Source organism: Moschus berezovskii, chromosome 24 (genome assembly GCF_049115385.1).
Source record: "Moschus berezovskii isolate FMDL1 chromosome 24, NW_MosBer_1.0, whole genome shotgun sequence".
Classification (NCBI taxonomy): Eukaryota; Metazoa; Chordata; class Mammalia; order Artiodactyla; family Moschidae; genus Moschus; species Moschus berezovskii.
The window spans coordinates 44,077,183-44,105,116 of record NC_142483.1 but is presented as its reverse complement, the minus strand read 5'-3'; the positions used below and the strand labels follow the sequence as shown (position 1 = coordinate 44,105,116).

General features: G+C 44.5%; 1 protein-coding gene across 1 annotated transcript in view; it reads left to right on the top strand.

Annotated features, from left to right (window-relative positions):
- Positions 1-946: 946 nt before the first annotated feature.
- The window catches only part of SRGAP3 (SLIT-ROBO Rho GTPase activating protein 3), a 251,993-nt gene continuing 225,005 nt past the window's right edge, over positions 947-27,934 (top strand). The window contains exon 1 of the mRNA XM_055414378.2: positions 947-1,728. Within this exon, the coding sequence (XP_055270353.1) occupies positions 1,662-1,728 (67 nt within the window). The 5' untranslated portion in view covers positions 947-1,661. The remainder of the gene's footprint in view (positions 1,729-27,934) is intronic.

The window sequence follows — 27,934 nt, the reverse complement described above, 5'->3', positions numbered from 1 at the left end:
CTTAGCTTCACATTCTTACTCGAGCCCCCAAGAGCTCCCTCATTCCTGAAGGCCCCTACCCTGCAATACTTTTTCCTCACAGCACTTGTCATCTTCTCTCATACATAAATTTCTCATTTTGTTTATCTTTCATCTTCCCCTCCTAGGGCCTCTTGCCTTGCACAGTTCCAGAAGACACCATTCATGATGCATTCTGAGTTCTGCTTGGGGCTGATTTTACTGAGATTATTACCATGACTAGTGCTGACTTCCCAGTTGGGTGATGTGGAGACTGTGGAGCTGCAGAAGTGGGGAATCTTTTTTTTTTTTGCCTAGTTTGATCATTGCCATGTCCCCATACCCAGAATGATGCCTGACCTATATTAAACTGAAATACATGTTGAAAGAAAGAATGAAAAAATCCTCCAAAGAGAACCATTTTACTGGTGAGGAAACTGAGGCTCAATGAGTTATTGATTTGCCCTGCGTCCTGCTAAACCCATGTCCTGAGGTGGCTGGGTTTCCAGCAAGTCTGCTCCCAATGGCTTTGCGAAGCTGCATGTCTGAGACACTTGGGCATTGTCCCTGCCGCCCCATAATGCTCCACAAATATTAATGAGCTTGCCTACATGGATCAGCCCCTCTCCTCCGCCAGACAATCCGGCAGACAAACTGTCACATAGCCGTTGCTTGAGAAATTGAATTAAATTGCATGTTGCAAAGAAAAGGTGGACCTTTTGGAGTTTTTGGAGGAAGAATTCCTTACCCAACTGCCAATGGTAGGAGTCTGCAGGGGCCTCTCAGGCCTCCCCAGCCCAATTCTTTTTCCTGCCTCCTTCCCTTTTGTGAGCCTTTCTTCCTCTTTTTGCTTGCAGTGAGTTCTGCTCTCCTGTAGGCTACAATGTGTCAGTTGTTATAAAATCCGGGAGGTGGAGCTTGGTGACGAGAGCTGTGGGGGAGCGCTCGGCCAGCCCTGCAGGGCGTGCAGTCCAGCCTCCGGTTCACCGGAGCTTAAGCCTTGCAGCAGAACTTCCACCTCGCTCTCCTGGCTTTGAGCCTCACTGTATATCGGACCAGAGGCGCCGAAGGGAGGGAGGATGCGAGATGACCGGCCCTTTGGCAACCTGACCATCTTTTTAACAGAGCCTTGGAAAACCAGCCGGAGGCTGACTGCAGGACCAAGGAGGCGCCGCGCCTCTTGTGGATGTGTGTGTGTGTGTGAGTGTGTGTGAGAGGGTGAGCGGGTGTGAGGGTGTGTGAGTGTGCATCACGACTGCGTGTGTGCATGGCTGGATGAGTGCGCCAGTGCACGCGTGAGTGTGTGTGTCTGTGTGTGTGAGAGAGAGAGTGTGTGAGAGTGAGTGCTCTTGGTTATTATTTTTTTGGAAGAAAAATCTTGAAAATCTTGGGCAGGTTACCGTGCTCCTAGGGTGGTGTTTCTTCTGCAAGAGGAGTTGACCAGACCAAGCTACTTGAGACATTTTTCTCGCCAAGTAAAGAGAAATTTCCTCTGAAAACGAGAGGGATTTTTCCGCTGGCTCTGCAGCTGAGTGAAAGAGATTAGCCCCCTACACCTGTGAAATCGACCAGAGCCGTGTGATTACTAGGGTTGGAGCGAGGACTCGGGAAGAAAAGGAGCAATAAATCCAACAGCCTGTCAGTGCCTTTGGCCACATTGGAAGATGTCATCTCAAACTAAGTTCAAGAAAGACAAAGAGATCATTGCCGAATATGAAGCCCAAATAAAAGGTGAGATTCGGGCTGGGGAGTCATGCCTCCCCTCCCCTTTCCTTCTCTTGCTTTGGTTCCCCCCCCCCCGCCCCCCGCTTTTCCTCCCTGCCATCATGAAATGCTGTTATGCATCAATAATCTTATTGTGAGGAGGAACAGTGGCAGCTGCACAAGTCCGGGCTGGTTTCGACTGCAGAGCGCTGGCGCTGGGAGTACGGATTGTAGAACGGGCGGCGATCACTGCATTGCAGGTGTGTGAGGAGGATCCTACACCCGGCTTTAGGAGTGTCTCAGATACTCCATCATCTCGGCCGTGCCATGTTACTCTCAGGCCATTTTGACAGTCACTGCCAAAGACAGTCACTACCTCCTCCCTCCGCCATGCAAAAAGCCCCATAATATGATGTATGCTTTTTATGATCTACTTTTTTTTTTCTCTCTCTTTCTTTCTTTCTGTTTTTGTCGTTGCTTTGCCTCTGCCCCTTTCTCTGGTCTGGAATTCACATGCATATACTGTGGGAAGCAGCATCCCTGGGCTGCACTTCTTTGTCGGTGACTCTCGGCTGGCCCGGGTTGCCATGGATTAACTGTTATGGAGCATATTGATCCAAACTAATGCAGGCATTTAGGCATAAAGAGGGAGCTCAGTGCAGAAAATGTATTGTCTCTCAGTGTGTGGCCCCCATCACCGTCCGTGCACCAGTGTTTAGGGTCGTCAGCCTTCATTGAAAGCCAGCAGTTCAGTGTGCCGGCTGGTAGGTGCTGCCTGGCTTCCATAGTGTCAGGGAAAGCCTGCCAGGAGGGTGAGATGACCTCTGGCTGCTTGTTCCAGCTTTAGTGCCACTCACGGGGTGCACACTCCTCTCAGAAGCCGCTCCCTAAATCCACACTAGCAAGGGAAAAGAGGAAACCAGACACAATTGCATAGACAAATTCAGGTAGATTCCTTATTCAGGCCAGACTGGGGCTTCTTGCACCCTTGTGAGTCCTAGGCTCAGCTTAGGCAAGGAAAACATGGAAGCACCATCCACCATGCTCACCCTTTCTTTTAGGATGCTCACCCTAACCCTAAGGGAAGCCTGGGCCTCTTGGTGTCTGATTTCTTTCTGGTCATGGTTCTTGCTGTGACATAGGGTGCGTTGTGGTCTCTTGTAGAAAGAATGACAGAGTACATCTTCAGGGGCTGCTGATGCCTGCCCCCCGCCCCCCCGGACTATTGAGCAAGTTGGTTATTTGTTGCTCTGGTGACCTGAGGTTCCACACCTGCTTCTAGGTGCCGCTGCTGCTCAAGGCTCAGTGACCCAGGAAGTCGGGTGGCCTCCCCAGGAGCGTTGGGAGGTCGCGCATCACAGCTGCTGTCCACGCTTCAGATGCTTGGGAAAATTTGGGAGGGGAGCAGCCCATCAGGGGAGAGCTTTGTTTTTTTCCAGCCTCTCCAACCGTCTTGTGCCTTTCAGTTCGGGTCAAACCCAGCATGCAAATCACCTCTCGGTAGACCCCAGGGAGAAATGAGCAGAAAACCCTGCTCTTCCCTGGGCTCTTCCTCTGCGGTCTTCAGTTCAGTGTGGAAAACAGTGACTTACAATGTTTCAGCCTTGCTGAAAATTTAGAAATCCACTTTTTTTATTGGTCAGGGATCTGAATTCTCTTACTGCTCAATACAAAAGCCTGCACACATTTTAGGGAGTTTATGTTCTGTGAGACTAATCTGGCTGATTTTTATTTTTTTCTTTAAAAACTGAGTTTCCCATGAAAAATGCCATCAGAGAGAAGGGTATGCCGAGTTTGGGACAGTTTGGGGTTTTTATAAGCATCAGCTTGGTAGGAAATGTACTTATCTCATTTTTGAAGGATTGCTACCATTGGGACTGTGAACTCTGCTTGAGAATCAATTAAGCATTTGTAGCTCTGAGTGATTCTTTTACTTTTTACCTTTTGCTTTTATTTTAACAACTAAATAGCAAGGGCAGGGTAATGCATTTCAGCAGGAAATTTGTCCAAATGATCTTATCTCTTCTAAACTCTAAATGTCTTTGCATTCTGGTTAAAAGAGTTTCATTTTATTCCTCTAGGGTTGACATCCACACCTTTTAGGTCAGGATGCTACTGTGCTTGAAACTGGAATCTTTTCTGTCAAAATTCTGTTTGTTCATCATCATCGTCATCTACTGATGTGTGTTCAGGGCTCTATAGTTTCCATGGCTCACTCCCAGACCTTGCCCCTCTTGGCTTACACAAAGTACAGACAGTTTGTAGGAGCTCAGTTTTAGAGATGAGGAAACTGAGGCCTTGTAATGTTAAATGACTTGCCCAAGGTCACAAGGTGGGAAATGTGAAGGCAGTTGGTTTCCTTGCAGTCCCAGTGTCCCGGATACATTGTTTGCCTGAAGCTGCCCCTTGAAGGATTGATGTCAGTAGCAGATGGCAGTTTTGTGGTAGGGACCGGCTGCCTCCTAGTCACAGTCCATTGTTTACCCTCTTACTTTCCTCCCTTGCCTTTGTTGCTGGCCTTTGAAAAGCGTTTGACCAGTCATCAAAAATAATGCCTGACGCCAATTACCTTGGGTATCATTTGACCAGTTTGGCACAAACATTCCACCTAGTCTGACGGATTTTGTCCCATGTACATTTTGTGAGGGGGCTTTTGATTTTTAAAAGTGATACTGAGTTCTTTGTTGGCTTAGTCCCTTTTTTCTCTTTTTGAAGAATTTACTGACTGGAACAAAGGGGACTGTTTTCAAAGTTCTTTTTCCTATTGTGAAAAATGTCAGACTCATGCCTTCTCTTGCCCAATCAAACCCTCGAATCCCTTTGATTATATACCTGTGACACAGTAGACACCATATGTTTGCATATTCCCAGTGATGGGGAACTCACCACTTCCAAAGCCCACATATTCCATTTTTAGACCACTCTGGCTGTTGTAAGGAGGTTTTTTTTGTTGGGTTAAGTATGTCTCTCATCCACCTTTTGGTTCTATACCTTGGGACTTCATAGAATGAGACAGATGCTTTTTCCCCATGAATGCCCATTGGATATTTGCAGACTCTGATCATCACCCCTGAACTGTGATTCTCATTTGCTCATACAAGGTGGTTCACTACTGCTTTATCATCTTAACTCTCCTTTGGATCTTCTGCATCCTGGGTTGCAAACTCCAGGCCTTTGAGTGCTTGGCGGAGAGAATTAAGTGAGTGAAGCTGGCCAAGTAAGATTATTTGTGGCAGTTGGCCTACCACCTCAGCCAGGGGAATATAAGAAGGGGGGTGGTGATTATGGTTGGCCTGAGAACACATGTCCTGTCCAAATGGGCAGTCACTACTTGGGTTCAACCAGTTGTTACCATTTAGAATGTAGGCCCAGCCAGATCTTTCAGTTTTTCAGCAGATGCCATTAATCTGGATTAGAGCTTTATGCTTTTAAAGAGATTTTGCCAAATGGACCTGCAGAAGACTGTACTGTCAAAAATCTTCTTCAAGAGTGATACTAAGTTCTAAATGAGACTCTTTAAATGTAGTCAAAGAAAGAAAACAACATCACTTCCTAATTTATGGTGTATGTAATGCTTCTATTAATATAGCTCAAGGGCTGAATTGGCCTTTTCACTGATCACTCTCTCATTGCACTATATATATTGTATCTGCTATGTTTCTCCAACCCACTGGGCTAGGAGTCTTATCAGGGAGAATAAAATGAAATGAATTTAATATGACTTGTTCTTGGTGACCCTGTGCTGGCTCCAAATGGATATTGCTTCTTGGCTGAGGTGTTCACAAGTGTTCCTTTATGAACCTGTTCAGGTTCCCTGCCTGAGAGTGACACCATATTCTCCAATCTGGAACTGGCAAACTCAAACTTCTTTCCCCCTTTGAAAATCAGAACATTTTCCCATCTCTAGCTTTTTGGCACTTATCCTATCTTTCACGGTATTCTCAAAGATCACTGATAGTGTTTGGTAATCTTATTCACAAGCATTTTCCAATAACCTGGGTTCTAATTCATCTTGCTGTCAGGTGTAATGGTCTGTTCTGCGTTTATTCAGAGTTCAAATTTCCATTTCATCCTAATAGAAAATGAAAATAGAAATTCAGTGATTGACTTTAGTGTTTGACTTTTTTATTACACATCCATATTCATTTTAGGCCATCTTTTTAATGGCATAAGTCTAGAATTGAGGGGAAGAAGAGCAGGTAGTGGAGACGATCACAGAGAAGCATTTATTTACTCGCTCATTTATACATTCACTCAGTGAACACTGAGCATCGACTTTTTTCTTAGTCTTGTGCTGAGTGTTGTGAGAGATGCAAAATATATGATATATCCTTAACTTCCAAGAGTTTTCTTGGAATATGGCAATAAAATCAGTGAAGGAAAAGAAAGAAAAATCTAAAATCTAAAAAACTCTCAATTTAGCATGAGAATAAATTTAATCTTAAAGAGGTTATGCCATAGAGTGATTGGACAATGACCTTAAGAGCCATCGTCACCTTCAGTGGCTTCAGTGAGGAAGTAGGCTGGGTTGGGGAACAGTGGGGAGTAGTGGGGACTGTGGCTGACTGGGGAGCTCATTTAGAGGAGGCAGCCCCTGCTCAGCTCTCCTGTCATTACCGTGAAGGGATGTAAGCCCAGAGTGGTTAGTTCTTTCAGTGTTTCCAGAGCATCTGGATTTCAAAACAAAATCTCCTAATTTTTATTTTAAATATTTAGAAATTTAACTTTTAAAACATTTTAAAAATGGGGTTGTCTTTTCCATTATTGAGCTGTAAGAGTTCTTTCTACATTTTGGGCACAAGTTCATTATGAAATACAAGGTTTGCAAATACTGTATTCCATTCTGTTGGTTATCTTTTCTCTTTTTTGATGGAGTCCTTTGAAGCACAAACGTTTTTAATTTTTATGAAGCTTTATCTATTTTTTCTTTCTTGTTTCATTGGTTTGGTGTCATATCTAAGGATTCTTTGCCAAATCCAAGGCCATGATGAAAATCTCCAAATTTTTAAGAAGTAGTGCCAGTTTATAAGAAATACTTTGCTTTCTGAATGAGTCTGTCAGTAGGAAAGCTTCAGCCCGTGCCCACCAGTCTTCAGCTTCTGGCCTACAAGTTGACGTCCATGAAGGGTCCATCCAGTTTACCTGTTTCATCTTCAGTTGTTTTCTCTATAACAGGCCTGTGCCGTCATAACCACATGAGAACAATTCCTTGTCTCTGACTCCTCCATACTTTTTCCCACCTCCAAATATTTCCCCATTTGTGCCTTTATTCTGCTTAAAATGTCTTCCTTCTCCCCCCACCCCCACTTTTTTTGGTTTGGCCAACTCCTGACCATCCTTCAGTGCCTGCTCAAATGATTCCTCTTCCATGATGCCCTCCTAATAACTCTTCCAGGCAGAATCATATCTGCCTTTCTCTTCTGGACATCATTATCCTTCATTACAATTTTGTGTTCAGTCTTTTGGCCATGAACTCTTGAGACATGCTTATGGTCATTTTCATTTCCCCCATGTGATTGGTGTATAATCAGTTGAAGCAGTGGCTAATGATTACTAACAAGAAGTTTTACTTTTCTAACTCACAGCTAAGCTCAAGCTGGAGTTATATTTTCTTTGACATTTGTCTTAGCTTGGGTCGCTATAACAAAATACCATAGGCGTCTGGGAAGCTTAAACAACAGACATTTATTTCTCACAATTCTGGAGGCTGGGAAGTCTAAGATCAAGGTGCCTGCAGATTTGGCTCCTGTTGAGAGCACGCTTTCCTGCCTGTAGCCTTCTTGCTGTGCTCATACGGTCTTTCCTCTGTGTGTGGAGAGAGCGAGCTCTCTGTCCTCCTCTTCTTAGAAGGGCACTAATCCCATTATGAGGGCACCACTCTCATTATCTCAGGTGAACCTAATCACCTCCCAGAGGCCCCACCCATTTCCACACACCATCACGTCGGAGGTTAGGGGCTTCAACGTGTGAATTTTAGTGGGGAAACACCAAGCGTTCAACCCCTGACAACAACACATTTTCTGTTCCATTGAAAGTAGGGGTTTTATTTGTTAAGGGAATATTCTTCATGGTTTGATGAATTTCCTTGTTTGTCCCTGATAGGGGAGATATTTATCTATGGAGATTGGATGAAGGCTGATGTGTTTAAAGCCAAGGTGATGTTTGACAAGGTGATGTCTGTCATACTCACGGTGGGAAGTTGGCTGGGGAGCACGGCATATCAGGGGCCTCCCAGTCGGGAAATCAGTGGATCTGGGGTGTGTATTGGAGTGCTCACCACCGGACTTTGTGTGTTAGGGGCTGCTTTTCCTTTCCAGAAGCCTCTGTTTGTTCATTCATTCATTCACCCACGCGTTTATTCAGTGACTGTTACAAGCCGTGCTTCAGTCTATACAGCTTTGTTTAGCGATGGGACGTAATTTTTATTTATCTCGAAGTCTCAGTCATGCATATGGTGTCTCATTTTGTGGTCCCCCAAATTCTGGGAAATAGTCATTATTATTCCTATCTCATAGATAAAACCTAAAATCCAGAGAAATACGCTGTATTAGATTGCACAGTGAATAGTGGCAGAACTAAGGTTTAAATTGGAAGGGTCTGATTTCCAGCTGTGCAGGGAGGCAAGAAATATGCCAGGGCAATTCTGCTTTGAAACCCAGGGATTTCTTCACTGGGGGCCAGTCTGGGACGGGTCTTTGTCTTGGCTTGCCTTTCCTAGCCCTTCCACAATCCTTCTGATGAAACCTTGCCTATCCCCCAACTTGAGGCTGCTTAGCTGTGTGAGATCCCTCTTTCCCACCCCAGGAAGTCATCTTTGAAAAAGTACCTGCTGGAGAATTGACAGAGTCTCCACCAACCTGGAAACAGAGAACCAGGAATCTTAGATGGCTGCTAGTCCAATGCTGCCACTTTTGTATTTCCCTCCAGATGTGGAGACTGATGTTCAGAGAAGAGTTCTGGCTTGTAGGCACTTCTCCACCATATTTCCATGAACACAATAGCTTTTTTGCTTGGTTCATTGCTGTAGCCTTGTGCCTGGCATCTCATTGGTGATCAATAATGGTACTGAGTTGAATTGCTTCGGTGGGTGGGGCAAGCCCGGATGGTGGTGGTTGCCTGGGAGGCAGAGCAGAGCAGTGCCTTGGAAAATGCGATGAGGTGAGGATAGAAGAGGGTAAGGATTGGAGAGGTCAGGAGGACATGAGGTTAGGCTGGTTCTGAAATTGGGTCCTGTCCTTGTAGCTGCCAGGAAGCTGGGGGGGATAGGGGCTGACTCTTAAAGGTGCTGAGTTTAAATTCAGAACCTCTGGCCTAATACAGGCCACAGCAGGCTGTATTCTGGGCTCTCTTTCTCTTGTAAATGATTTGTTCCTGATGGCTTGTTGGTGTTTATAAAATTTCTTGGCTGGCCCAGGAGTGGGGTTTTGGCTCTGTTCTCTTAATTTGTTTAATCATTAGGCCAATTTATGTTTGGAGTAGTGTTCCCTGAGGTGTATTCCATGAAATTGGATGTAAAGAGTCATTGGGTGGAAAAAAATAGTTCTGTGGTCAAATAGGTTTTGGAAGTTCTAGCATGAAGTGAGTTAAATAGGCTTGTTTCCCACAGGACTTATGGGAACCTTGAATGTGTTAAGTATGAACTGCCAAAAAGGGGCCGCAGATGTTCTTCAAACTTTATCCAGTCTTGTAAACCTTCATGGAGTATCCACAAGACTGTGTTCTGAAGGTTGACAATGTCAGGCTACAGTTTGTGGGTTATCCAGTTTCTTTCTCTTTTTGCCTTTTACCAAGTTCCCTAATTTTTATAGTTTCCTAACAGGACAGTGTGAAGAAGGGAAGAGGTAAAACAAATATGATCCAGCTCAGATAAATGATTTCAATGTGATGTTTTGAGGTCACTTAGAAAATGTGGGTTTTGACATTTCCAATTACTGAGCGCTCAACCATTGATTTAAATGGTAATTTGGTGACAGCTCTTTCTGATCAATATGTGTGGCATGTGCACGTGTGCCTGGCTGTGTGTGACAGTTTAGGGGGTGCCCTCAGCTGCAGGCAGTGTTCAAGGGGCCTTGAATGGACCTGGGTGCCACCCCTGGGATAGCACAGGTGGTAATGGTGCAGATGGACACGCAGATGCCTGCAGCCTATGGAGCCTCAGAGGAAGCAGTCTCAGCCCCAAATCCAGGTGCAATAAAAATATTACTTTATTTTTCTGTAACTTGACTTACATTTCACATCTCTATTCTGCTGGAAGTGACAGAAATAAATCTAAGCAAATTGGGTGTTTCTTCTTGCTTTCTCCAGCATTGTGGCCCAAGGTCCAGGGGGGCTGGGGTAGTGCCAAGGGGATATCTGTTGTGGTTTATCATCAACCTACTTTGGAAACTACTGAGATATCCTCCGTCCTGCTGGATCCGCAGTGGTCAGTCCTGCACTGATACTTCTCTGTTCTAAAACTGAGGCCACTTTGCCCGTTCCCCTCCGCAGCTCCTTCTATGAGATATGCAGTCACCAGAAGTCATCCTGAGGCTCCCACACCATGCTGGGTCATGAGAGACTCTGGACATTTGTCTCAGGTTCATGTTGCCACTTACTTCTCCTCCAAGGCCTCCCTAGGGTGCTGCCTGGGGAAGTGGCCCAGCTCCTTCAGCCTCAGATTCTGCAAATATATGTGGGCATTCTGTCATCACCCACTCTTCCTGGGCTTGTCTAAGGTGAGATAGGGTGGGGATTATTTTCTTACAGATCCATGAAAGCTATACACCTTGCCTTACAGTCTCCTGAAATCTGTATCTGTGTGTGGAGGAGGGGAGGGGTGGGGAGGGGGGTTAATAAGGGTGGTCCTCTGGCTCTTTGTCATCAGACTTTCTTTCAGATCTTTTCTCCCTAACCGACATTCTTTCTTTTCTCCCTGAGAACTAGGGTTTTGAAAGTCAAAAGCCAAGAATTGACTCCCTGTATTATCCCTGAGGCACTAAACAGTGAATGCCCTCACTGCCTGAGTAATGTTCAGGAAATCTAAGGAAATATGAGAGAAAAACCTTCAATACTCCATCCTTATCTACACTATCCTGGCCCTGGCCATCACCACCTCTTGCTGGAACCATGGCAATATCCCCCTATCTCAGAGTTTTTCTACCTCCACACTACTGATGTTTGGGTCTGCACCATTTTTTGTTGTGGGGGCTGTCCTGCACCATGTGGGATGTTGAGCTGCATCCCTGACCCAACCCACTTGATGTCAGCAGGACCCCCTCCACCCACAAGTTGTCACAACCAAAAATGTCTCCAGACATTGGCAAATGTCCCCTGGGGGGGAATAAGCCCCAGTTAATGCCACTAAAAAAGTGACAAATAGATTCAAGGTATTAGATCTGATAGACAGAGTGCTTGAAGAACTATGGACAGAGGTTTGTGACATTGTACAGGAGGCAGTGATCAAGACCATCCCGAAGAAAAAGAAATGCAAAAAGGCAAAATGGTTGTCTGAGGAGGCCTTACAAATAGCTGAGAAAAAAAGAGAAGCTAAAGGCAAAGGAGACAAGGAAAGATATGCCCATTTGAATGTAGAGTTCCACAGAATAGCAAGGAGAGATTAGAAAGCCTTCCTCAGTGATCAACGCAAAGAAATAGAGGAAAACAATAGAATGGGAAAGACTAGAAATCTCTTCAAGAAAATTAGAGATACCAAGGGAACATTTCAAGCCAAGATGGGCTTAATAAAGGACAGAAATGGTATGGACCTAACAGAAGCAGAAGATATTAAGAAGAGGTGGCAAGAATACACAGAAGAACTGTACAAAAAAGATCTTCACGACTCAGATAACCATGATGGTGTGATCACTCACCTAGAGCCAGACATCCTGGAATGTGAAGTCAAGTGGGCCTTAGGAAGCATCACTATGAACAAAGCTATTGGAGGTTATGGAATTCCAGCTGAGCTATTTCAAATCCTAAAAGATGATGCTGTGAAAGTGCTGCACTCAATATACCAGCAAATTTGGAAAACTCAGCAGTGGCCACAGGACTGGAAAAGGTCAGTTTTCATTCTAGTTCCAAAGAAAGGCAATGCCAAAGAATGCTCAAACTACTGCACAATTGCATTCATCTCACACACTAGCAAAGTAATGCTCAAAATTTTCTAAGCCAGGCTTTAATAGTACGTGAACCATGAACTTCCAGATGTTCAAGCTGGATTTAGAAAAAGCAGAGGAACCAGAGATCAAATTGCTAACATCTGCTGGATCATCGAAAAAGCAAGAGAGTTCCAGAAAAACATTTACTTTTGCTTTATTGACTATGCCAAAGCCTTTGACTGTGTGGATCACAACAAACTGTGGAAAATTCTTCAAGAGATGGGAATACCAGACCACCTGACCTGCCTCCTGAGAAATCAATAAGCAACGGTTAGAACTGGACATGGAACAACAGACTGGTTCCAAATCAGGAAAGGAGTACATCAAGGCTGTATATTGTCACCCTGCTTATTTAACTTATATGCAGAGTACATCATGCTAAATGCCAGGCTGGATGAAACACAAGCTGGAATCAAGATTGCCGGGAGAAATATCAATAACCTCAGATATGCAGATGACACTACCCTTATGGCAGAAAGTGAAGAACTGAAGAGCCTCTTGATGAAAGTTCAGTTCAGTTCAGTTGTTCAGTCATGTCCGATTCTTTGCGACCACATGAACCTCAGCATGCCAGGCCTCCCTGTCCATCACCAACTCCCGGAATCCACCCAAACCCATGTCCATTTTGTCAGTGATGCCATCCAACCATCTCATCCTCTGTCGTCCCCTTCTCCTCCTGCCCTCAATATTTCCAAGCATCAGGGTCTTTTCAAATGAGTCAGCTCTCTGCATCAGGTGCCCAAAGTACTGGAGTTTCAGCTTCAACATCAGTCCTTCCAATGAACACCCAGGACTGATCTCCTTTAGGATGCACTGGTTGGATCTCCTTGTAACAGAGGAGAGTTAAAAAGTTGGCTTAAACTCAACATTCAGAAAACGAAGATCATGGCATCCAGTCCCATCACTTCATGGCAAATAGATGGGAAACAACGGAAACAGTGAGAGACTTTATTTTTTTGGGCTCCAAAATCACTGCAGATGGTGACTGCAGCCATGAAATTAAAAGACACTTGCTCCTTGGAAGAAAAACTATGACCAACCAAGACAGCATGTTAAAAAGCAGAGACATTAGTTTACCAACAAAGGTCCGTCTAGTCAAAACTATGGTTTTTCCAGTAGTCATGTATGGATGTGAGAGTTGGACTAAAAAGAAAGCTGAGCGCTGAATTGATGCTTTTGAACTGTGGTGTTGAAGAAGACTCTTGAGTGTTGGACTCTTGAGAACTGGACTGCAAGGAGATCCAACCAGTCAATCCTAAAGGTAATCAGTCCTAAATATTCGTTGGAAGGACTAGTCCTGAAGTTGAAACTCCAATACTTTGGCCACCTGATGCGAAGAACCGACTCATTAGAAAAGTCCCTGATACTGGGAAAGATTGAAGACAGGAGGGGAAGGGGATGACAGAGGATGAGATGGTTGGATGGCATCACCAACGCAATGGATGTGAGTTTGAGTAAGCTCTGGGAGCTGGTGACGGACAGGGAGGCCTGGCGTGCTGCAGGCCATGGGGTCGCAAAGAGCTGGACATGACTGAGTGACTGAACTGAAGTGAATGCCACTATCCTAACTGATCTCCCTGCTTCTTCTCTTGTCTTCAGAGTCTGTTCTCTCCACAGCAGCCAGCAGTAATCCTGACACAACTTAATCATGTCACTTCTAGTTTCAAACCCTCCAGTAGAATTTCACTGCTCAAGAATCGAATCCAAATGCCTAGCTGGGCTTATGAAGCCATGCTCTGTCCATCTTGGACACCTTACCTCTCCACTCTCCAGGTGCCTTGAATGCTCTAAACTTGTATCCACTTTGAGACTTTGCACATAACTTTTCCTTCTTTCTGGAACCCTATTAACCCTGTATTGTCACATGGCTGGCTCCTTCTAGGTATTTGACCCTTGCCTTGCCTGTTATTTTCTGATCACCCAATCTTAAGTAGCTGTGGAGTAACTAACGGATCAGCTGACTTGAAGAATCAGGAGAGCACTTACAGCTCTAGGATATTTTTCCTCTTTAAATTTTTTTAAATTTTTTTTACCAGAATTGAAAGTCTATAAGAACAAGACTTTTGCTTCTCATGTGCGTTTGTGTTTTATTAGTACCTAGAACAACATTTGGTGTGTAACAGGTGACTGTGGGATTTGGTGAGTGAATGGTGAGAATAGATGTCATTGTTCTCGACTGTGTACCTAAGCACGTGTATATATTCTGCTTTGGGGTGCATGGTTTGTACCAGAAATTACATTTTAGAGGCACAAAATGGAGCAGAGTCAGGGTTTCTGAAACCCTGACCAAGAGGTAATTCAAGAAGATGAAGAATCAAAGAAGGGGCGGTTGTGTCTTTGTAAAACTATCCAACCTTTGGCTTAGAAGGGAATGAAGTAGAGAGACCAGGGGGCCACTTGCAAGAATACTACAGGGAATTTAATATTTTCCATTAATTGAGTGTGTATGTAGCTGAAAGGGGGGACACAAAAGGGAATAAATTATAGCCCCTGTCCCTGTCTTTGATGGACTTACAGTTTTCTGGAAAGGGTAGTTGAACAAAAATAGATTAATCGATTATGATACAGTGTGGTAAGTATTGGGACAGTGCTGGAATCACACTGTGAAAACAGAGTGAAAGTGACACCTTTGATGGGGAGAGGTGGAAAAGTTCTAGAAGAAATGACTTTTAGGTAGGGCTCTGAAGGATGGGTAGAAGCTCTCCAAGTGTTGAAAGGCATTTTGTGACGAGAGAACAGCATGTGCAAAGGCATGGGGGTCATGAAAGGACCTGGGTACTTGAACAATGGTGAGAAGTCTGATGGCGCTAAAATCCAGAGTAAGTAGAATGGAGTAGGGTAGGTGATGAGATCAGAAGTGACAGGAGTTTAAAGTTCATTTCTAGCCATTGGCTCTGTGAGTCTTTGATCTTGGAGATACTGGATGAAACTTATTTTTTGATAATATTTTTTTTTCTGATTTTGAATATAATACATGCTCATTCTTATAAAAGTTTTGAAAATACAGGGGAAAAAAGAATCTCGAAGCTACTACTTGAGATAATCACTATAAAAATTCAATGTATTACCTTTCAGACTTCATACCTCTAGTAAATCTGTTTTTTATCTATATATAATAAAAAATGGGCTTCCCTAGTGACTCAGGTGGAGAAGGAAATGGCAACCCACTCCAGTGTTCTTGCCTGGAGAATCCCAGGGACAGGGGAGCCTGGTGGGCTTCCGTCTATGGGGTCACACAGAGTCGGACACGACTGAAGTGACTTAGCAGCTTAGCAGTGACTCAGGTAGTAAAGAATCTGCCTGCAATGCAGGAGTCCCAGGTTCAATCCCTGGGTCGGGAAGATCCCCTGGAGGAGGAAATGGCAACCCACTCCAGTATTCTTGCCTGGAAAATCCCATGGACAGAGGAGCCTGGTGGGCTACAGTCCATGGGGTCGCAAAGAGTCAGACACAACTTGTTAGTTGAGCGACTAACACTTTCACCTTCACCTATCATAGGATCATAGGTCTTTAATGAAAAGTTATAAAAATAAAGCAGAGAGGCACATCATCATAGGCCTGTAGGACTATGACTTGAAATAGAGTATCGCTTTACAATAAAGAGACTTTGCTAAGTAAGAACATCAATCAATATGCATGACCTCCCACATGTTTTGATGGTTCACAAGGGAGGGCTGGGGATTTATTTGTTGGAAACCATTTTCTTGTGGTGATTGACTTGTATGGCCATTTCTGTCCCACCAGATTTATATAAAGCTCATCAAGAACTTCCCTCCACATCTGTTCCTACTACTTTCAGCTAAAAATTTCCCCTTCCTGGTCCCCCATAGTCTCACTTCCCTGTTGGTACCCAGGCATCTGTTCCTGCCTTTGGCAGGAAGTATTAAAAGAAGAATCCTGTCAAAGGCAAAGAATTAAGGCTCCACAGCAGGTTCCTCCTCCCCGCTGGTACTTTCCCTCCTTTTTGCTCTTCTGCCTGCATCCCTGGTCATCAGTGGTGCTTTTGGGATTCCTGATTGCTGGTCTGCTCCAAGCAGTGTTATGGTACCTTGCTATTCCCCTTGCTTCTGATGGCTAGTGAGGGTATTTTCAGAGTATAGTTTACTGTTGATCAGTAGGTTTTCCAGCCCTTTGCCAGATAGAAAGTCCTGGATCCCTGTCAGTGGGTAGAGTTCCCATAGAGGAGTTGTCCCCAGTGGGAGGGGACAGATCCACAGGGGAATCTTCCATAGCTTAAAGTGCCTTACGCAGAACCAGAGAGAGATGCCAAGAGAGGACCTTCCCAGTAAAACACCTTAGCCACCTTCAGGGATACAAAACGGTGGGTGTCTCTTCTCTGATCGCGTTTGTACTAAAGAACACAAATTGGCTGAGCACAACGTGGCTGCTTCCCAGCTGTCATCTCAGCAGGACATTTCCAAGCAGAGTTACCCGGCATGTTACTTTTTAGTATACAGAATCTTTATTTTGATCAGTGGTCTCTCCAGACTGTGTTTTGGATCTCCCGAAGATACATCACCTTGGAGAAACCAAGGCAGGACAACAGCCACTCTTGCTTCTGACACCTGGTAATCCATTACTCCTTGACTTCCAAGTCTGACCTGATTGTATTTGAGTTTATTTGTCCCTTGACAAAGCTAATCTAGGGCTTTTGTTTTGGCCTGATCCTTCTGTCTCAGGCCTTACTCTGAGTACCTCTGTCTTGCTGGATCTCCTACTTGTCATAATATTGCCATCGAAACTGTGTCACAAATGGTGGAGGCCCTGTTGTTTTATGCCAGAAACACAGAATTGTTAGAGCATTGGGAATAGTAGGATAGAAATGTTGAGAATGTAGTGATCCAGTTTACTTTGATTTAGTTTAACAAGTATTTATTGAGTTCTTACTATGTTCCCTGACCTCATAGACTTTATAGTGCTGTGAGAAAAACAAATTTTATCTTGTAATTACAAAAATATTGAGTATTATGAAAGAATGATTTAGAAGTCTTCGGGGAACATATAGCAAATGGATCTAAATGGTTGAAAATGTTGTGATTTCTGATATTGGTCTGCTGCTGCTGCTGCTGCTAAGTCACTTCAGTCGTGTCCGACTCTGTGTGACCCCATAGACGGGAGCCCACCAGGCTCCCCCGTTCCTGGGATTCTCCAGGCAAGAACACTGGAGTGGGTTGCCATTTCCTTCTCCAATGCATAAAAGTGAAAAGTGAAAGTGAAGTTGCACAGTTGTGTCCGACCCTTAGCGACCCCATGGATTGCAGCCTACCAGGCTGCTCCATCCATGGGATTTTCTAGGCAAGAATATTGGAGTGGCTTGCCATTGCCTTCTCTGGATATTGGTCTATAAAACTAAATCAATTGGCTAAGCTTACCTTCCCACCATTATTTTCTGAGTTATGTAATATTTAGACTGAGCCATCTTTCCATTGGAGAGGGTCAGAAGCCATCAAAATACTTAAGGGGTCAGGAAGATGGGTACTTCTAAGAGAAACACACAATTCTTTGTGTAAAAGATAAAAACGGTTCTAGAAAGGGGAATTTCATAATAGTTATACTCAAGTTGGTAAATATAATCATTGGATAAGTGCTTTTAAGGTGAAATTAAAGCCAGGGATCAACTGAAGAGGATTGAAATCCATCTTGGTTGGATAGAGTTATGCTAAAGTCACAGAAAGTGGCTGAGACAAGAATACAGATTGTAAAAGGAAGCAGCTGTGATGGGGTGGGGATCATTCTTTGGATGGAATTACACAGATCTGGGTTTGAGTCTTGGCTTGTGGCTTATTAGCAGAGTGATAAGTCTTTCTATATACAAGAAAGAGAAGAAAACACAGATAATATTCTGCCAGTTTCCCTATTTGAAAAATGGAGATAGTAATCCTTTTGTGTGTGTGTGTGTGTGTGTGTGTGTGAGACAGAGAGCGGGGAGGAGAGAGAGAATTAGTTGAAACAAGACAAATCAGAATTTCTGGCATGCTTCTTGGCACATAGGAGCATTCACTGAATGGTGGAAATGTTAGCTCAACCTATCAGAAGGTCATCAGCATTGAGTCCTGGACAGTGAGCCTGAGCCTACAGGTAAAACCCTTAGTGAATGCACTAGAGGGAGGAGAGAGGGAGGCAGTCCTGGAAAACCATCAGTAGATGACGGGTTACAAGTATGGGCAGCTAGAAGAGGAAGGCTCCAGTAAGTCTTAGGCACCATGCCTTAAGTAGGCATGATGCTTTTTCTTGCCCTATTGCATTTTTTCCCCCAGTGTGGCTCCTGGGCCACCCACATCAGAATCTTTGGGGGGCGATACTCAGGAACCTGCATTTTACAAGTGTCCCAGTTTTCATGAACTTGGAATATTTGAATCTGGTCCTTAGTGAGCTCACCAACTTGACTGTTTGTATATCTTTATTTTTGAAGGCAAAAGAACATTTAATTGTCATGTAGACTACTGATGAATGAGAAAAAGAACCAAACCTGAGCACTGTGTGTGTGTGTGTATTAAAATCCTGTGTTTTTTTAAAATAAAAAAAATGCGTCTTTATATATTTACGTGTGTGTAAACAGTCCCATAGTTCTTACTGACTGGTAACGATGTTTACTAGGATTGAGGTGGAGGTCAGGGATAGGGGCAGGATGGCAGTGACAGGGAACACTGAAGAGGAGACCTTTTCCCCTTATATTGGTCAGTACTGATTCACTTCTAAAGTAATGAGCATGATTACTTTTCTAATTTAAAAAACCCACCAACTTGACAATAAGTAAGGTATTTGACAAATTTTCCTGCTATGGAAGATGTTCAAACATCTTCCTTATCAAAAGAAAGGAAAGAATGGTAGAAAGAAAGACACCTGTAAGAGATTTAAGTTATGCTTTACTTCTCATGGTGCTCATTATGTAGTGTAAGAATGATTGCTGAAATGAAATTATTATTTTACTGGTTTATTCCCCCATGTAGCAAGGAAAGTGTTTTTCCCTTCTCTTTCAAAATTTTAAGAGATAGGCATGGAGGGGGAATAGGCAAGCCCAACCATTTAATTTATCAGATTTAAATCAGAAGCCCTTGTGGTGCTATGTCCAGATTCAGGGATTCGTGAGGCATAGACCTGGTTTTCCATCTGTGATCTGTCTTTTGAATAAGGCCCATCTCTATTCTGCATCCTTGTTTCCTCATCTGTAGCCTACCTTAAAGGCTAGTCACTGTGAGGATCAAATGAGGTGCTGTGTGAGAGAGTAAACTCTAGAGTGCTGCAGAAATGTTAATTATTTCTATTTTTGCCTAGCGCCCTCCCCCTCACGCTCCTGTTACTTCAGGGTTGTTTATGTGTCTGTCTTCCTGTGAGCTCATTGAGTGCAGGGGCCTTGTTTTATTCATTCCCCAAATTCTTATGCCTAGTGCCTGCCACACAAGAGGCATTCAACGCAAGTTCTGGAATAGCTATCAAGGATAGAAAAATACATGCACAGTTAGGTTTCAGCTTATGAAAATATTAAGATGTTCTTCCAAGAACTGCTGTCTTCTATTTAAAAGAATTTAAAAAAACTGACTCAAGTCCACAACAACAGTGATACTGCTCACAGAAGGTAAAGAATTTTATTAAGGAAAATTTAATTGCCCGATTTCTAAAGAGACGGCCACAACTCTCCATCCTCATTACTGTTAAGTGCAGGATGGCTGTTTCCAAGGAGGACAACGTGAATGAAAAAAGACTGTGAAAAAGAAAATCCTGATACTCCTTGAGAAAAATCTCCCAAGAAACAGAAATACCCCTGGATTACCAGTTTCCTTTATTGTTTGTCAGAGCCCTAGAATAAGCCTTCTCTGGACTACTCAGACAAAGGGCCTCTTCGGCCTCTACCCCAGACCTTGGCTGGTGAACCACAAAGTCCCTTATTTCCCCTGGAAAATAAATTGCTTAACAAAATTGGAAGGATTATCTGAGGCCCAGTTTAGGGGGCTCTGGTACCTCTGAGACCAAGATAATTATCATGTGAATGCGCCGAGGGGAGGACTGGGGCCAAGACTGGAAACAGAGCCCTGTTCTAGATCTGTAGTGAGGACAGAAGGGAGCAGTCTCACCTCTGGTAATCTGGACCATCCTCCAGTACTGCCATGAATCTGCACTGTCTTCCTCCTTTCCTGTACCAGTTGCCTAAGCCAGAACAGCTGGAAAGCACCGTTACATAGGTTCATAATTGTCCAAACAAGTACAGATTGTTTCATGGACCATCATCAGCCTAGGTGAAGTCTCTAGTGGCTTGCCAAAAGGCTCTGTCCTGTTTATTGTTTTAACTGAGTATTTGGTTGAGGACATGAGCATGTCTATCCAGTTTGAGAATGTCAGGAAACCAAGGAATGCAGGCTTAGTGATCAGGACATGGTTGTTGATACTGAACTGTCTAAGGTTTGCAGCCCAGCTTCTGTACTTTCTAACTGTGTGACTTTGGGCAAGTCTTTTCATCTCTTTGAGCTTCAGTTTCTCCATCTGTAAAGTGGAGATAATTATCTCCCCTCTAAGAGTTATCTGGGGCGTTAAGTGAGATAAGGGAAGTAAAACCCTCTGCACAGTGCCTGCTACATAGTAAGGACTCAGTGATAGCTATTATTGTTAGTAATCATAACTATAAGAGTAGTATGGCCAGCTTGGGAGTCCAGTAGATCTGGGCTCAGATTCCAACTGTACCACTTATTAGTTGTGAGCAAATTGTTGAACCTCTCTGAGGCTCAGCTGTCTGTACCATTGTAAAATAGGAACAGTAATACCTACCTTGGGCATTTCTGTAAATAATTCAGGCCAGACCAGATACACAGTGGATGCTCCATATACAGTGGTTGCCATGAAGAGAAACAGCACATCGTGTAGCAAACAGAACCAGGAAGCTGAGCAGTCTTAAGAGAATGGAATGGGGTACCAACTCTAAAAATGTAAGTTTAATAGTATCCTGAAGAGAATGCCACCAGCTCTTCAAAAGGAGGAAACATTTTTGAATATTGAGCCCTAAAAGAAATTTCTCCTTTGAATAGATAGCATTGTGTGTGAGACAGTAACAAATTGGCCTTTGGTTAGGATGCCAGACCTTGGACCCTGGTTCTAGCCTGGTCCTTTATCCAGGTGGTTCTTGGCCCCTCTCCAGGAGGTTCCAGGGAAATAGATGATAGAGGCCATGGCCTAGGAAATGAACACCTGTCTTGAAGCTGTGCCTCAATGCTCTAATGCAGAAGTCTGGCGAACTGTGCTATATGTAGACTTGTTTGGCCCAGGTGGCTAGGGCATATAGGCCTCCTGCTCCAAGCCCATATGTGAATCTTGTTTCTATTGCTCCAGGGTACCAAAGCTGATCTGGAGCTTGAACCTCTGCCTCTTCCCTGTAGCAACCAGTCTGAACAACTGCCCTGATTTTTCTCTGAGATGCCAACAGGCCTAACCAGACCCAAGGGAGCAGAGACAGTCAAAAGCCTAGACCCACCCAGACTTAATCTTTGACCTTCTTGGAAACAACCTCTTGGAACTTTGGTCCATGAAAGTGCTTAGAACCTGGAAAACCCATAATATAATTTCCTTTCTATCTTCCTCTGTGGAAGAAATCAATGGAGAATCAGTGACACCCTGCCTGCATCCTCAGTGTTGCTCCACAGCATGCCTGCTGTGCAGCCAGGAGCTGAGTATTTAGCCCTCAGGGATTTAAGAATGCCTCTTCGATGTCCTTCTCTTTCTCCAGATGTTTAAAGCAGCTTAAAACTAAATTTTAAAGAGTCAATTTATTCTCTTCCAGACTGTCACTGATCACCATACAAACAAGAGGTGGTCTGCAGACCGGTGATGAATTTTATTGAGATGCACAACAAAGTTGAGCAACTTTATAGAAAAGTTGTATTTCTGTATTTCTGACTCTTTCGAGACAAACTGGATGTCTGGTGCACTGGGCCTCCGTTCCTTCATGGCAGCCAGTTAGCCAGAGCTGAGTGGCAGCTGCCATTGTTAGGTGAGGCCTGCATTCTTAAGTCTCTGCCACTTCTTGGGCCAGGAGCTCTGGGGTCCCCACAACCCCTGATCTCACACCCATTGCTTCACTCATTTCCCCAAGCTCCCTGGTTTCTATGTACGGTTGGGTTTGCCACTTCTTAATAAGGCCAAGAAGATATATTCTATCTTGTCTTTCAAATTATGCTTGTCAGATAGGGTTGTACAATGAGAATCAAATGATTCAGTATCTATGAAACAAAGGATTCAATATCTATGAAATAAAAAATGCCTGACTTGCCACCATCCTTTCAAATTTCACAATTGAGACTCCCTGCCATTGCTTTCGGAGAAGGCAATGGCAAGCCACTCCAGTACTCTTGCCTAGAAAATCCCATGGATGGAGGAGCCTGGTAGGCTGCAGTCCATGGGGTCGCTAAGGGTCGGACACGACTGAGCGACTTCATTTTCACTTTTCACTTTCACACATTGGAGAAGGAAATGGCAACCCACTCCAGTGTTCTTGCCTGGAGAATCCCAGGGATGGGGGAGCCTGGTGGGCTGCCGTCTGTGGGGTCACACAGAGTCGGACACGACTGAAGTGACTTAGCAGCAGCAGCAGCAGCAGCAGCAGTCATTACTTTAAGTAAGTCCTTCTTCACCTCTCAAGGATGAGTTCAGAGTTGGAATCAAGGGCAAGACTCTGTCCTCCAAGGAGAAGTGCTGTGGGACTGACCCATCCCTGAGGGGAACTGGGGACAGGTGGGCAGGAGGGGCCTTCAGTTGCTGGAGGCTGTTAAGGACCTGGTGATGTGGTGGATGGTGGCCTTAGTCACCCCTGTAGTTGTCACTACAACACGTTTTTAGTACTTAAAAAATCCCTCAATGTAAGTTGATAGTTTGCACACCAAAGCATAATTCACTAAAAGCAAAATTCTGCTCAAACAGTGTGGTCCAGAAGCTGTACATTGAACTCTGAAGTAAGACAGACCTAGAATGGAATTTCAGCCTCATCACTAATCGCTTGACCTTGGGCAAGTCATCTCACCCCTCTCTGCTTCAGCTTCCACCTTCTTAAAATGGGTACCTCTTGTGAGGATTAAATGACATAATTCTCATTCAGTATTTAGCTCAGTGTCTGTAGCGTGGGCAAAACTCTGTCATTATGCTCCCCCAGATCTTGAGGGCTTGATCTGATCCAGGAGTGAGATTAGAACATTTATGGCAGAACTGGCAGCCTGGAGGCAAACTTAGATCCACTAGTGTGTTTTCTTTGGCCTTTGGAACATTTACAAAGGTAAATGAATTCCCAACATTTAAAAATTAAGAAAGTCTTTAAGAAATCAGGAGAGTTTACATACAAATCCAGATTTCTGGCATTTCTTATGAATGGGAAGATCTAGAAACTCTGGGCCCCTATTTTCAGACAGAGACAAGATTTGGCTGCCCTCCTCAACTGGGGCATGGGCTCCATTTTGTTCTTGGCCTTTTTTGTTACTTGCTTGGGCATTTGAGTGTTTTGATCTGGAGGAATGGATTGACCTTCATTTAAATCTTCCGTAAGTATTTCTAGCAACCTGGCTTTGGAGAAGGAGACAGCAGGTTGTATTTCCTGGCAAATGCCCCAGTCCCTTCTGTGGTATCTATTACGCGTAGGGCCCTCAGCTCCAGAAATCTGTGGGGCACAGGTAGGGTCAAGTTTCTTTTAAAATAATCTGGGGGACTTCCCTGCAGTCCAGTGGTTAAGACTCCTTGCTTCCAATGGGTTCAATATCTTGTCGGGGAACTAAGATCCCACAAGCTATAGAGTGCAGTGTGGCCAAAAAATGCAATAAGTAAAAATAAAAAACTGAGGGACTGCAACAGATATTGAGATAAAAGCAGAAACCAATAAATCATGAAAAAAAAAACTTAAAAGAATCTAGGACACTGACAAAGATTTGTACCTGTGAATGGATGGCCACCTTATTGCAACACATAGGTGGGCTGAAAGTTAAGAAGGAGGAAAGTGTAGAGCTTGCCCTTCTGTCTAAGAACCCAGCTGGCTGAGTACAGACCGGGGAGAGGTGTGTTTAGCAGAGCACTGGTGAAAAAGACTCAAGGTTCTCGTTGACATTAAGTTTGGTGTGAGTCATAGGGAGGCAGCTGCCAAAAAACCTAATCTGATTTGGGGCTGGGTTTATGAAAGTCTAGTGTCTGGAAGACCTTTCTAACAATTAGAGCTGTCTTGAAAGGACAGGCAGACAGCCTCAGGAAGCCTGGAGCTCCCTGGTGTAGGAGGTGTTTGAAGCTGGGTGACGTGCCCCTGGAAAAGATTGTCAGAGTGGGGATTTAGGCATCAGAGGGAGGTTTGTTCTATGTGACATATAAGGTCTCTGCCAACCCTGTGATTCTGCTTCCTGCAGCCCAGTGGAAGAAGATAATTTCCATAACAAAAGTGAAAACCTTGCTTTCTGATAAAGAAAAGCAGAGCATACTGAAGAGGCAGCCATTTTGCTCAGGTTCTGTCAAAATGGAAATATAAACTCCTAGTTCTCACCTAGCAATCTGGGCAACATGTGTTCCTGGCCCCGCCTCATCCCTGAACCTCATCTCACCTGCAGCACCATCCTGACACCCGCCTCATTGCTCAGAGAAGGAGGGGGTGGTGGGGAAGGATCTGTTTTGCACATTCTGCTAATTTGTTTAAGCTGAACTTTTATGCAGAGCTTGCAAACTGACGGCACACGGGCCAGATCCAGTCCTCAGATGTGTTTGATTTGGCCTGGACTGTGTCTTTGAAAAATGTGAATTAGATGCCAACAAGTAAAAATGAGATTTCACATAAAATCTGGACTTCCAGCACCTTTTTAAAAAGTCAGAAGGCCTGGCAGCTCTGGGCCTGTATTCCCACGTGGCAGCACGCGATGGTGCTGAGCCTCAGAGCCTTCCTGGACAGGATCTGGGCTTGCACTTGGGCTCTGTCCTTATCCCCCTAAACTTGCCTGCTCCACTATTTCACCTGACTGCCCCACTCCTAGGCTCCTGTAGGTATTGGCGTTAGTGACCCCTGGTATAGTGTTGTGGTGGTTGTTTATTTTAATCAAAATGTCATTAAACTTTATTTTCATTAGGTAAAAGCCACTGATTTTCTCCAACTTTGACGGGAGTATCCTGTTTGGGATGGTCCAACTTAAAATATGGCCTTTGTGGTTTACCTGGATTCCACTTTCTAGGATGTGGGTTGGGAAGGGCACCTCAAAAGAGGGATAGACATCTTCAGAGCAGCTGAAACCAAGATAAAATAAAATCTGAATCTCAGGAAAGGCTTGCTATAGATTCTAAGACAGTGTGGACCAAGAATGCAAAAAAGCACCACCATCAGTGTCAAATTGAAATTTTCCTAACTCTGCAGAGGACGCCTTACTCCGAGAAGCAGAAGAGGTTTATTTGTTTATGTAAGCATGACCAGCACATTAGGCAGCAGTTTGTTTTCAAGGCCACATCAAAATGCCCTACAGGGTCAGAGGCATCCTTTAGGTGCAGTCCCGGATGCCTCTTGGTCATCTCCCTAATGGTGTGGCGAGCAGCTGGGGGTCATGGGGGAGGGATGGGAGTTGGGTGGAGGTTTTCTGCAGCTGCTCTTAAAGAATAACTGTGGCTCATATACCATTGGCCCCATTTCTTGCATCTCAGCAAACAGCCCTCACTCTTCTTTTGAACTGCTCCAAGGCTTTTGAGGGCTTCCCAGGTGACTCAGTGGGTAAAGAATCCACCTGCGATGTAGGAGATGCAGGAGACATGGGTTCGATCCCTGGGAGGGAAGATCCCCTGGAGGAGGGCACGGCAACCAACTCCAGTATTCTTGTCTGGAGAATCCCATGGACAGAGGAGCCTAGTGGGCTATAGTCCATGGGGTCACAAAGAGTTGGACACAACTGAAGCGACTGAGCATGAATGCATGCAAGGCTTCTGATAGTTTTCTTTCTACTGACCCAAATCTTCATCCTTGTATCTTCCACACCATGGGCCTAGTCTGGAGCCATGGAGAATGATGGTTTTCCCTTCCACGGCACAGCCCTGCAAATGTGTGCCTAGTTGTCTCCTCTCTTTCTTGAGCTGGCTGATCTTCCCTGCTCAGAGGAGATGGGTTAGGGTTGGGGGCGCAGACAGACAGGTGGAGGCGGATGAAGCGATGTTCACACGTGGCTCTCAAGCTGGGCCGCTTCTGCTTGGAAGCCCAAGTTTCATATGAAGCACCTTCCTTTCCAAAGGCTCCTCAGAAACTCTCTGCCAGCTGGTGGGGTCTGAGGGAGGCTGAGAATAACTGAATCTTTGTAGGAAACGTTGGTATTTGGTGGTAGAAATTGTGAGATCTTCACCAGAAGCAGAGGATGGTCAAGGGCTGTAAGCTCAGTGCCCAGTGGCTGCTAGGAATCGGGGGATGAGGTCCACTGGGGACTTACTGGTTGGCTGCCCCACCCTGAGGTGGAATCTGCTAGACCCTCACCCTGCTTGAGCATGTCTTTCTGCTCTTAGGAAGTCAGACCAAAATTGTCCAACCCGGGACTTCAAAATCCTTAGGACTTCAAAATCCAACACGACTTCGTTGCAGAACGAGCCACTCCCTACATGGGACCTTGGGCTTATCACTTAGGAAACGCCCTTCTGGTCTGAGTATTTCTAGTGCAGACAAAGGGTCTTGTCTAGCTCTCTATGGTACAAATCATCTGGCTCAAGTTTTCTGTTTTTACTGTAGTCGCCTCCGTGTATCCTTTTATTGAGTCATCTTTGCCTGTTATTTTCCTTTCACCTTTCCCTATTTTTTTTTAAGACTTGCCCTTTTTGGGATCTTTCTTCCACAGATAGAAGTGATATCTGTGAACTGTGGGAATTCCAGGAAGAGTTATCTCTCAGGAATGCCAGGGACTGTCTGTGACTGCTTGGCATCTGGAAGATGCTGGATCTCTATGGTAGGGGAGAAGATGCCATCTGAACTGTCTGGAGAGGGTTAGCAGTGCAGGGTGGTGAGTGAGTGGGTGGGGTTTTCCATAAAGTCTGTCTCTTCCTACAGGCTTCCTTCTATCTAATTCCCCACACTTTTCACTTCTTGTTTGTAAAGAGAAATGGCTACATCCATTTGTAAATAGCATGACATCTCGCTCAGTATAACATCATCGTTTCCTAACCCGGGGCCCTGGCCTTTCCCTTCCTGACCTGCTCAGCCTTCCCTGGGTACTTCCTTTCTTCTGAGTCAGAAGTAGAGAGGTCCTGTGTCTCAGAGTTGTTCCTTGAACTGGGCACCCTGGGTAATATTTGGTGACAAAATCCAGTTGGTACTATAGGCCTTATATGGACAAGCTCGGGGCACAGAACATGTATGTGTGGAGTATGAGGAGGAGTCTGTTGCAGTAGGATATCAGATGTTCCTTCCGGAGGAGTATCTGTCCCCATCAGAATACTGTGGCTTGTGGAATGGCTTTACATGAAGAAACAACCTGTCTGGAGCCCATGTCGTTGCTGTGGTGTGGGGAGCTAATCAAGACTTCATGAGAAGAGATGACTGTCTTCCACTCAGAATCAAGATTAATTGATGTAGGTTAATGGAAATAAATAGAATTTCTCAGCAACCCTTCCCATTAGGCTTCTAGTATTTCACTTTTCTATGGAGGCCAGGTGAGTTTTTACAGAATCTGCAAGTTCTTGAAAACAATTGACTCCTTAAAGACATTCGGGTCTGTTCTCAGAGTGGCTGGTGGGAAAGGATGAGAAAATGCCTCCAGGTTATTGGGATGAAGTTGTAATTCTCATTTGCTTGTGGTTTGCTCGACCCACTCACATCATTGTTGCATTTGATCTTCCACAGCCTGTGGAGCAGGTGGAGCTGGGTTATTATTATCTCTGTTTTCCGGACGAGGAACTCTCTATACCCTGGAACACCAGTCCCTCAAGATGTCTGCTCTAAAAAGGACTGTGTATTCAAATAAGCATGGGAAGCATTCTAGTGTGTTCCCTCCTTAAGAGAGTTATAGCACATGGCTACATATTAAAGGCTCTGATAAGTCCTGTTAAAAAAAAAAAAATATTTAATGCATTGTTTCCTAAACTCATTAACTGAGGTACTCCCCCCGCCCTTTTTTAACAGTATACTGTCATTCTCTAGA